General features: G+C 40.0%; 2 protein-coding genes across 2 annotated transcripts in view; one reads left to right on the plus strand and one right to left on the minus strand.

Annotated features, from left to right (window-relative positions):
• LOC137998205 (uncharacterized) overlaps window positions 1-12,500 on the minus strand; it is a 68,606-nt gene that overhangs the window by 43,185 nt on the left and 12,921 nt on the right. The window contains exon 3 of the mRNA XM_068844594.1: window positions 2,676-3,038. Within this exon, the coding sequence (XP_068700695.1) occupies window positions 2,676-3,038 (363 nt within the window). The remainder of the gene's footprint in view (window positions 1-2,675; window positions 3,039-12,500) is intronic.
• Window positions 9,669-10,886, plus strand: LOC137968780 (uncharacterized). The gene has a single exon (XM_068815281.1). It carries the CDS (start codon window positions 9,669-9,671, stop codon window positions 10,884-10,886), a length of 1,218 nt encoding a protein of 405 aa, XP_068671382.1.

The following is a 12,500-nucleotide window of genomic DNA, read 5'->3' on the forward strand; positions in this document are numbered from 1 at the left end:
TCTCTTTATTGTCATTTCCATTCACATGCACCTGTCTTGGCCTAAAGATAATTCACGTAACTCAAACATTCAGTTTACCAGAGGATCTTGTCTGAGTCGCCAGTAAACGATTCACCGATGCGAGAAGACATTTGTGTGATTCTTAGCAAACTTAGCTGTGATCCACGTCCGCTGTTGTCAATAGTAGCGGTCGAAATCTTTTGGGCTGCATCAGAAAACCCCAGATGACACTAAACCGCCGCACGGTTTATGGAAGACACAATAATTTTTTAACCCTTTGTTGTCAGAGTGCCCTTTAATTTTCCTTTTCCCGCGAATTTTTTTTTTTCATTCTTCGGACTCAAAATAATATTTCTCGCTTCGTATTGCATCGTTTTAGTCCAAATAAACGCTTAAAATTAAGTTCATTTAACAATCTGCCAGCAGATATTTTTTTGCAATTTAATACCTTTTGTAAAAATTTGCATACTAGTGCTTGTCAAATGTAAACATTCTAGAGCACATAAAATACAACCGAAAATTTTTTACTTTGTCTTCGTCGAATTCTTTTGCAAAACACAGCAGTTTTCCGTCCAAAGGAAAGTTTTTCCTAAATTCATTAGCAATCACCATTCCAAGTTTCAGAGAAATTGATCCATCGGCAAATATTTTACGAATTTTTTTAGCGAAGGCGATGAAAGCGTAATCCAATTAGGGGCAGATTTGGGCAACCTTGGGCCACGCAATAGACGCTTCCAGTCGGTCATAAATATTTTTTCATAAAAAGTCCCCAAATTGAAAAATATTCCATCAGAAGACAAGAACATCATTATAAAAGCTTATTCTACGCAAAAAGTAGGTTTTGGAAGTAATTTGGAAGGTGGGAAAGACGTTTCTGGCCCATGGTTTCATAACGCCACGTGGAGACAAATTTCATTACAAAACTTTTGAGACGCTCACCTTTATTTCACATGAGTATCCCTTACAGTTTGCCATAAAAACAATCCAAACGTCTTCGCTTGACTATAACGAAGCTTTCTGTGTAATTTTTTTGTCGTTTAGACTAAAATTCGTTGTTTTTTTGCCCTTCGAGTTGCCCTCGGGTTGGACGGCCATGGAAGGCAATTTTTGCAAGATCGTAGAATGATGTCATAGCAACCGATTTCGATAAAAGTTGGCCAGTGATTGGCTACTTGTATAAACTTTCATTGTTCTAAATTTGACGTAAATCGGAAGTAACGCAACGATTTACGACATTTTCAGAAAATCGATCTATTTAGATCGATAGCGCGAGTGCGTGACTAGAAAGAGTTCACCAGAAAACAAATTTCGAAAGATGACAAGAAAGCCTCTAGCTTCTGAAACGTTGAGGCTACATACGAATTTTGTCTTGGCGTGCTGATGAGTTCTATCACGAGTGAGTGCAGATGATACAAAAGCTTCTAAAAAAGTCATCATCTTGAAGGAGGCCGGGAATGTAATAGAAAATGTTGACAAATGCAAAGATAAAGAATCTATAAGCCATTAAACTGATATTTTAATTAACTACGCTAACGGCCGCACGGATTCGCACGTGAACAAGATTTACTAATATTGTCTGGCATGTCCGAAACCATGACGATATCAATGACCATCAGCATCTTCACTTTGAGCGAAGAAGAAGTTATCACCTTTTACGAACAAGAAAACATCCATTTATCCATCTGTGAAATTGCGTCAACGAAGGAGACGTTTTCTAATTGAGTGGTTGAATGGATATTTTGTGTTTTCGCATGTTCCAAGGTTGTCGGTCGGTTCCAAATCAGCGCTATCTTGAAATGTCACAGTCACAATAGCATCCAGCATTCCGAGCGTTTGTTTTGTGCCATTTTTTAAAGTCACAATAACATCCAGCATGCCTATGAATGATTCGGTAAAATTCGGAAAAAATCGGAGGCATTTCCGATCAACACGAAACATGGTCAGTAACGAAATACGGCAATTAGTCAATCCCTGGCCAGTTTTTAGCGAAATCGGTTGAAATTACATCATCCTCTGACTTGCGAATGACGAAATGGCGTCCACGCAGGAGGGTGAAAAACAGGCAATTTTAATCGCAATCGCGGAAAAAAATTACATAGAGAGCTTCTTTTATAGAGCCAAGCGAAAACATCTGAATGGTTTTTATGGCAATTCTGAAGGGTAGTAATGTCAAATAAAGGTTTGTAGCGTCTCAGTTGTTGTGTTGTCGTATAAGTATTCCAAGTGGCGTGATCACACCTTCGGTCTCAAAATTTAATACCTCCAGATGTTCTTGTTTTCTGAGAGGATACTTTGCAATTCGGAGGAATTTTGAGAAAAAAACATTATGGTTTGACATCTTTTATCGCGTAACTCGATGCCTAAACTTGACTGTAATCTGTTTATCTTTCGTCACGTCGATAAAAAAATTATAAAATATTCGCGGAACGGTCGATCTCTCTGAATTCTGAAAGGAAGATTGCCAACGAATGGAGAAAGAATCAGAAGTTCTATTTCAATGAAAACACCACAGGATTTCGTCCACAAGTAATTTAGAGTGAGAAATTAACTCCCCATAACTCAGTCTAAGAGTAAAAGGATTAAAATGCTTTATGGGAACCGAGACAGGTCTAAGGCACGAAGGCGCCAAGGCACTATAATCTACGATTACTACTAGTAACTTGTTATATCCTTACCTCTGTAAAGTTTGGCATCATACATCTGAACAACCTTTGATGTCTGTGTAAATCCACCCAGACATGTTGTATCGAGTACATATCTGTCACAAGTCATATCAATGTTAGTTTGAATCAGAATGTGGCCATTCTGACTTGTTACACTCAAAGCATACTTCCCATATACTCTAACAGCTGAGCCGTTTCTCAACTCAATGTCGTCACTGAACGTTGTGCTAGCAACAACATGGTCGCCAAATGAGCAGTTTCGTGTTTTCAAAGATGCATTGAAATTGCAGTCCTGAGTACAGTTAATTTTTTCAATGGACGGAACAGTGGTGTTGATCTCAAGTACTTCACCGCTGTTTAGGATGAGAAATCCAGCTGAGGAGAAAAAAGAAATAAGCGTCTTTTCAGAGAACTTTTAACCACACACAAAAGATTAAATATGGAATGTACAGAGGAGAAAAACGGAAAAGAAATTGTGGGGGAGAAGCCCAAAAAAAGCTACAAAAAAACAGCTAATGAGTTGAACCAAAAGATACCACAGAAAACAACTTTCACAAAGGTGTTACCAACCCAAGATCTTCAACATACTAAAATACAAGGCATTGAACAATATTTTACAAGTTTGAAACAATTTTGCGCATGAGTAACTTTAAATACAATAATCTTTCTGAAAAAAGAAATGTTTTAAAAGAGGGCAGGAGCTTATGACTGGTTATGGGCTCCTAAGGAGGGTAAAGATTAAGAGCAAAAGGAAAGAGAGTGTGAAACTTAGGACTTTGATAGGAAACAGAGAATTGCCTGATGACAGGCGTTGAGATTTAGAGAGACTTAGCATTGCATTTACAGCCAACTGCAAATTTTGGACTGAATTTGCGTTTTATCAAAAATCAAAGAAACGTGTTTGATTTCGACTCATTCTCTGCCAGTTATCTGCAGATAACGGGCAACTTTCCAAACGTGAAAACAAGTCAGTGTATCCAAATTTTCTTGACTTTACGATAAGCAGCAGCCTGCCGTATCCTGTTTGCCGTCTGCGGTATCACGCAAAGTGTTACGGCTCGTGGTTTTTCCTCCTTTTTTGGTTTTTGACAAAATGCAAACTAGTTTTTGATCTGTACGCGGTTTTCGCTTTTGATCAAGATTTGTTAATTTAGTACTTTTGAGTGATTTTTTCCTGCGGTCTCGGGGTTTCTAATAAACTCCAAATGCCTTTTTTTATCATAGTCCTACAGAAAATTCCAAAAAACGCATGAGAGTTTCTTGTATAACAGCGTGTTTAACTGTTTGGGGTAAATTTTACCCGTAGCCTGGGACCAGGCTCCGCAGTTGGGGTTATAGAGTGAAAAGGAACGTAGCGAAAAAAAATGTCGAGCGAACCTAGCCGAGTGGGTAACACTGAGCGGAACATGGTCCCACGCTAATTTACTGGCTAGTTTGGGTGGAATACATAAATGGCAAGTTGTAGATGTAGATGACAATCGCTTTGGAAGGAAAGCAGAATGGTAGGGAAGGAAACAATCTTTTTTTATGCGTGGTCTATCCACCACTTATTATTTTTGTAAAAGGTTTTGTGTAGTGTTTTTTATAATTAATCGTAGGGTTTACAAAATGGTTTAGAAGCAGAGTCAATCCTGATATGTAAGGTCATGTCCGATAATCGTAGTTTATAATCTAATAGGTGTCAAGTCCAATCCAAGGTTCCAAGGACGTAAACTTAGCACAGCGTGTGTTTTAAGGCAAAACCTCGCTGATTAAATGGTGTTTGCCAAAAGGTCTAAGTGAAAGTTTTTCAAGCACAAGCTTGCGGGTCAAGGCGAAACGCTGGTAAAGAAAGGTTCGATAAATTCGCTTGTCTTCTGTTTAATGCTTGCGTAAACCAAAGGTTTCGCGGTGGGTTGAAGACAAAAATTTGCCGGTTAAATGATGTTGACAGCATAGTTACAGCGGCTATCCTCAACGGCCTTTTTTCATATTAAAAAAAAATTTAGGTGGACGTCAATCAAATGTTTCCATAACGAATTCAAATTCATTTGATTGACGTCCACCTAAATTTTACTTTCGAAATATGAAAAAAAGTCGTTGAGGGGCGCGTGTAACTGATAACCGCTCTAACATGTTGACAGTAAATACCTTGTCGAGTATGAGTTGTGAAAGTGCAAAAGCGAAAAACTTGCGCAGTCAATTCTCACTGCGTACAAAACAGCAACTTCCACGCGATCGAAAACCAGTTGCACACTAAAATCTCACTGCGAAGACAGGAGCAACTTCCACACGATTAGCCTATTTTTCGGGGGAGAGAAACGACCGCTGGAAATACGTCGCGTTCGCAGGCTACCACACGATTGAAATACTTACACAATCAAATCTCACTACGTCGAAAAACGTGGACGATCGAATTACATTTGTACGTGGTATGCGTTAGTCACAATGCCACCACGGTCGCATGGGTTCGAGGCATTTTTACATAGCCAGTCCTACGAAAATCGCTCAACGCAGGATAGCATCGAGTCTGAGCCCGAGAGCAACCCCAAGAATAGTATGCGTTTCTCCTTTGTCGAAACGCAATTACCGACCTCTACCACTAGGCCACTACTACTACTACTACTACTACTACTACTACTACTAATGATGATGATGATCATGGTGATGATGATGATGATAATAATGATAATAATAATAATAATAATAATAATAATAATAATAATAATAGTAATAATATAATAATAATCCCTAAAACAATCCTTCAGGTTTACAAATTTAAGAAGAAGAACAATAGTGAACTAACCTAATCTATCTACATTAAAGAGCTATTTAAAAAAAAAAAATACAATGTATACATTCTGTAAGAAAAATATAGATATTCAGCACCCTAGTATCTAAAAAGATATCTTTTTACAATATAATAAAAATTTCCTAAAATACTAATAGCGTTTAAGTGGCAGTCATCAATGAAATTCCCTTGTGGAATTTTGTGGAAGGGTTTCCTGGAACCTCTTACGCATATGTGTACCGACCTTAAAATCTCAAAAGAAAGCTTAATAATAATAATAATAATAATAATAATAATAATGATAATTATATAATAATAATAATAATAATAATAATAATAATAATAATAATAATAATTGATAAGATAGAAAGATCATGTTATAAGATAGATATCGCGTGCCCTTTTGATACAAGAGTGCTGGAAAAAGAGCAAGAGAAAATGGAAAAATACCTAGAATTAAAAAGAGAGATTGGGAAAATCTGGAGCTGCCGACAAGTAATTGTCGTACCAATTGTCATTGGTGCACTAGGGACGTTCAGCAAAAATTTGAAAACATCGTTGAAGAAAATTGGACTAGATTGCACGTTATTACTACAAAAAGCCTCCTTGCTGGGAACGGCAAGAATCTTGAGAAGAACACTAGACACCTAAGGCCATAGGTCGTGGCTTGATGCCTAGTTTACAAAGCACGTTAACAACATATCGTGTGAATGAACGAAATAATAATAACAATAATAATAATAAAATATATGACATTTACAAGGTAATTTTTGTAAAATTAAAATGTTGAAACCAAAAGTTTTCGGCTGTTTGCCATGAGATTTGTTTGCCAGGAGATTGTTCTTGTGGTGTTGATTACATTGGCGAGACTGTGAGAAACTTAGCAGTGCGAACATTCAAATCCCGCTCACACCTCTGAACCTGCAAATCACCTGCGTGAAAACCCATCACATTCTTTCAGTTGGCGCGTTCTCTCTTCAGCACAAACATTCCATAAACGTAGGATCGTCGAGGGGCTAATGATCCAGCAATTCCGCCCCAGTCTGAACAAACAAGTTACTTTTTATGTTTCCAAACTTTTCCCAACGGGAATTACATAAGATATATATGCATGAATGCGCGCGGACGGTCATTTTTAACCCTGATGATGGCAAACAGCCGAAAAAGTTTGGTTTCAACATTTTAATTTTACAAAAATTACCTTTTAAATAGCATATATAATAATAATAATAATAATAATAATAATAATAATAATAATAATAATAATAATAATAATAATAATAATAATAATAATAATAATAATGATAGCAACCGTACGAGATTTTGCATCCGAGCAAGGCTATCACTCCTTAGCAAAAGATGCAGTAGAGTATGCAAGAGAATTGAATTTGGAGTTGACGTTATCCCATCCACACCCAGTGTGCTGTATCGTGGAAGGTGAAGAGATTCGAAACAAGCAGATCTAGAAAGCCCTTAAGCAAGCACAAGTCAACATGTTAAGGAAAGAGGTTGAGGACCAGAAGTGGGAATGCAAACTGTTTGTCAACTGATGAAAAGATGATGATCTTAATGAAGCCTGTTTCAGCAGGATGCATGAATGGAAGACAGGACCAACGCAACGCGCAAAAGAACCAGAGAGTGTCGCACATGTCCTCGCTGGATGTGGTGCGATAGTGCAATCAAAGTACATGGAGAGACATACTAATGTTCTTAGAATCTTGTTCTTGGAGATTCTTGCCAACTACAAGTTAGTACTCAGGGAACACTACGTATGGTATACAAGCCAATCAAGCCAAAGCCAGTTATGGGGATGATCAAGTGAGAGCCTTGTGGGATGTCCCTCTTTTTTCTGAAAAGACAGAAGTACGAGCAAACCGTATTGAAGTGCGAATCATTGACAAGAAAGAAGAGAAAGTTATTGTAATAGAGATGAGCTGCCCGTGGATCGATAATGGTGTAGTTAATTAAAGAAGAAGAGAAAACAAGGAAGTACGGACCATTGCGATTGGAGTTAAAGAAACAGTACCCAGGCTATAAAATCACACAGCATAACTATAATGGACGTATTGGGCGGGTACTCGGAAGAAGTAAGGCAGTCCGTACAAAGTCTCGTCGGAGAGAGAAGTAAAATAGTACTAAAAAAGATGCAGAAAGCCACGCTAACAAATACCCTAAACATTGCAAGAAGTATGAAGATACTAGCTCATGAACGATGAACAACGAACAATGAGCACGGAACTGAACTGATATACAATTACATTTAATATAGTTTTGAAATAGTGTTTAATCTATTCCTATTTTGTTTATAGTTATAGAGTTTCATATTATTGTACTTAGTCACTTAGGGACACTTTTGACATTACTCATCAGGGATAGAAATTAGAATTAATAATCTAAGGAAAAAAAGTAAGGATTATCTAGCTTTTATAATATTTACAATTTTCGATTATTTTAATCTAGATAAATTTAATTAATATTTAAGTAGATTTCGAGAGCTACTTAGGTTTTTTTGAAAGAGATTTCCAGCGATCGGTCACGTAATCTCATGCCCAATCACTGTAGTCATCTTAGGCATTCATGCGTATCTACTGCCATAATAATAATAATAATAATAATAATAATAATAATAATAATAATAATAATAATAACTTTCTGCTGGACTGTAAGAGTAAAGCAAAGATGTTAGCTAAGTTGGAGAATCCGCCTCGACTGGAAAATGGAAGAAAGAAAGGGTACATGCAGATAATGAAAGAACTATGGGATGACTCGGGTTTTGGAAATTTGGAGTTAACAAGTCAGAATTTGTGCCTCCCGCTTCCTGAACTTTCATTTCCGGTCGCGTTGCTATGATACCAATGACGTCAGCCCGTTGCTAGGGACCTCGTCCGCACGTGTAAAAGTGATGAGTTGAGTTTTTGTAAAATGTGCGTGAGAAAGCGACGTTCTGAATGTAAATTCGGAGAATAAAGTTGTACAAAATGAACCAGCAGAGTTTTATCGTCGCCCAGCAGCGACATTTGGTCCACCGAGCCGGAGATTGTGAAATCAAGGGGAAAATCGCCGAGTCAAGCTGTAAGACAGCCGTGAAACTGCGTGTAACTGTGTGTAAAATTTATCATCGAACCGCCTGGTTTAATATCGTGGAAGAGTCATTCAAGTCGTGCCAAGATGAGTGCCTCAAACAGAGAAGAAGGCGAAACACCTCGACTGTTCACGCCAAGTGAGTCTACTACTTCAAGTAAACGTTTCGTTTTGAGAGAGAAATTGCGAGCTGAGAAGTTAGCACTGGAACTAAAAATAGCCGAGCAAACGTTTGCAAATGAGATCGAGTGTCTGCGAGCCGAACAACAGAAGCGTGCAAAGATGCCATCGCCCAGGAAGAAGGTATGTCAAATAAAGGTGATATTGAGGAAGAGTTAAATGAATTACCTGAAGACAGTGTGAACGATCGGGTCTCGCGCTTAGACCTGGAAATTACTGAAAACAATGTTGTTGAAAAACCTCACACGGAGGAAGTTAAATCCACCAAACCAGAGGTCGTAACAGAGGTTTCTAGTGAGCCCCGTAAAAAAGAGACATGTGAAACTTTTATTGCTAAAGGTAAATCTGAGTTGAAAACCTCTGCCACAGGAGACCCTAGTGTGCAAACGTCAAAGATAGATCTATCGTTTGAGAAAATGCTGCCAGCCTTTGTGAAAATCGTTAAACCAAACGTGCAGAAGTTTAATGAAAATCCACTAGAGTACTCAAAATTCAAAGCAGCATTTAATGTTGAAGTGGATAAAAAGGAAGTTTATGATGCAACAGAGAAGCTTAAATTTCTGTTAGATTCTGTGGATGGAAGTGCAAAATCATGTCTAGCGAAATTCATGCCAGGTTCAGATAAATACGAGGAGGCATGGACTGCGCTCCAGGAGCGTTTTGGTCGTGTAGACACAGTGGTATCAGCTGCGAAGAAACGTATAGATCAGTTTCCGACCATAGTGAAAGAAAATAGTGTGCAGATCCGGCAGTATCAAGAAATAGTTTCTGAATTGGTAGGCATTTTCAAAGAGCATAACTTTCTTCACGAGCTTAGCTCGCAAGTCCCTGAAGCAACTGTTTCTAAACTTCCCACACGCCTTTGCGGCAGATGGGCCGAGTTTGTTGAAGGAAAACCGAAATTGTCAACCTGGGATTCATTTGCAAATTGGCTAGAGAAAGAGGCAAAAATTAGTGAGTCCAAGCAGCGGTGGATGCCAGAGAAGAGAGAGTGGAAGCGTTCAGATACATCTAAAGTTGATAGGCGTACGCCAGCTGACAAATCCCAACCTGGGCTGTTTGCAGGAGCCACGGGAGAATATTTACGCGCCAGCTGTGGAACAAAGTGCCCAATTCACCAGTCAACTAATCACACTTTGCAAGAGTGCAAACGATTTCAGGGAATGTTGACTAGCGAGAAGGAGAAAGTTCTCAAGGAACACAAACTATGCTTATGTTGTCTATTACCCGGTCATCGTCTGCGTAAATGTCGTAGTAAGAATAGATGCAAAGTTGAAAACTGCGACATGCGTCATCATACCCTTGTACATGAAGTCGACTTGAGATTTATTGAACGGGCAAAAGCGAAACGTGAATCAGAACAAGTGCCAGAAGTTGAGAGAAACCCAGCTCCTGTCTCCCTGGAAGGTAGAGACTCATCACCACGTCAGGCTGTGGAGCCTCTTGAGGAGTATCAACAATCAGCGTACACAGGTTGTGAGACTGGCGGTCTTGCTTTGGTTGAAGTACTTCCCATAGTTGTCTTTGGAGAAACAGGAAAACAGCAGGTGATGGCATTGCGTGACTCAGGCTGTAACACAACGCTTATAGATGAAAGCTTAGTGCTCTCACTTGGGCTTCAAGGCAAAGAGGTAGATCTCGAAATTCAAGGAGTAAATGCGCAGAAGGTGTTTGCTTCCCAGCACATCAAGAAATGCCATGTCGCACGAGTCGGAAAAGAGGAAGTCAAGTACTCCTTGCGAGATGTGAAGACAATTCCTAGCGTGAATGGTCCGGATCAGAAGTTGAAGTGGTCAACAATCAAGCATGAGTATCAACATCTGAAGAACTTAGACTTGCGTGACACTGACACGGGTACAGTGCAACTCATAATTGGAACTAACAACTCTGACTTGATTCTACCAAGACAAATTCTGAAACCCTCAGGTCAACCGGAACTTGACAGGGTACCTTATGCTGTTGAGACCCCACTTGGATGGGAAGTGCCTAATTGGTTACCTGGTGAGCGAAGAGTAGCATCTCCATACAATGGGTTCAAAGTGTATGAAAGAAGTTCAGTTGAAAATGAGAAGCTGAAGCAGCTGGTCATGGCTCAGTCAGAGATAAAAACCTTGGGCGTGGTCAAGCTAGCTGATCCAACCCGTTCGATTGAGGACAAGCGAGCATTGTCACTGATGGAAAAGACAACCTGAGAGTGAATGAGTGTGAAGAAGAGTGTGAATGAAGATGCGTATGTGTCAGGTCTACAGTGGAGAGATGAGGAACCATCTCTGCCCAACAATTACGGAATGGCAAAGAGGAGGCTACAATCCCTAGAGAAGAAGTTTGAGAGCTGTCCCGAGATCAGAGAGAGATATGCAAAGTCAATACAGGATGACGTTGAGAAGGGCTATGTGAAGAAACTGAGTGAAGGGGAAATACGGTGCGATAGTAAAGTGACTTGGTACTTACCACACAGATTTGTCATTAATCCCAAAAAACCTGATCGCCTCAGAAGAGTCTACGATGCATCAGCAAAATTCATGGGACAAAGTTTGAACGATAAGATCTACACAGGACCAGATCTTCTGTCCTCTCTGTTTGGAGTTTTCCTCAGGTTTTGCGAAGGAAGAATTGCAATGGCCGCTGATGTGAAAGAAATGTACCATATGCTCCGTCTCCCTGATCGTGATAAGCCAGCATTGAGATTCTTATGGAGAGACTCTCTGATAGAAGAACCAAGCGTGTACCAGTTTGAGAGAACAGTGTCTGGAGAAGGGTCTGCGCCATCCAGAGCGAACTACACCATGAGGCGAAATGCTGATGAGAATGGGGAAGATTTAGCTCTGGGTGTGAAAGCCGTCTACTAGCACTTTTACATGGATGATGGTCTACCGTCAACAGATTCTTGCGAGGAAGCTATTGAAATGAGGAAGCAGATGACAGAGTTGTTGCGTTGTGGAGGTTTCCGCCTACACAAGTGGCTGACAAATGACCCAGACGTCTTGGCAACCATCCCGGAGCAGGATAGATCTCCACGATTCCTCGAACTGAGTGAACATAAGTTACCAACAGACAGAACTTTGGACGTCATTTGGGATGCCTAAGAAGATATGCTCCAGTTTACCGGACTGAAGGATGATCCAGGTACGACGAAGAGGAAAATCTTGAGTCACGCATTCTCTGTTTGGGATCCGCGAGGACTTCTCCTCCCATTCTCAATCAGAAGTAAAATCATCCTGCAGAATCTAAATCGTATGAAGTACGGATGGGATGACGAGTTGAAAGAAGCTGCTCTTCGAGAGTGGCGTGAATGGCGCAAGGAAGCAGAAACGCTTGATGAAGTGAGAATTCCGAGAGCTCTTATCCAAGAACAGAAACCTGTACGAGAGACTGCACTTCATGTGTTTTGCGACGCTAGCCAGACTGCTTATGGCGCGTGTGCCTACCTAAGACGAGCGTTTATAGACGACACAGTAGAGTGTAGTCTTATAGCGGGAAAAGGCCGTGTTGCTCTATTAAAGTCACAGTCTATCTGCCGATTGGAGCTCATGGGAGCTTTAGTTGCTGTGCGGTTAACTCAAACACTGGTAGAAGAAATGTTTACAAAGATAGAGAAGATAACTTTCTGGAGTGACTCTAACACAGTCCTACATTGGATTCGCCAAACGAGCTCCACTTACAAAGCATTCGTCGGTAACCGGGTGTCTGAGATTCACACAATCATGAGCAGTCTGGAGGCCACACTAGGGGCGGGCGCTGTGAGTTGGAGATATGTGCCCACAGAAGCTAACCCTGCAGATGACATCACCCGGGGACTAAGTCCT

Source organism: Montipora foliosa, chromosome 1 (genome assembly GCF_036669935.1).
Source record: "Montipora foliosa isolate CH-2021 chromosome 1, ASM3666993v2, whole genome shotgun sequence".
Taxonomy (NCBI): domain Eukaryota; kingdom Metazoa; phylum Cnidaria; class Anthozoa; order Scleractinia; family Acroporidae; genus Montipora; species Montipora foliosa.

Coding starts and splice junctions, on each gene's coding strand:
- LOC137968780 (XM_068815281.1), top strand. CDS start 9,669: ATGCCAGAGAAGAGAGAGTGGAAGCGTTCAGATACATCTAAAGTTGAT.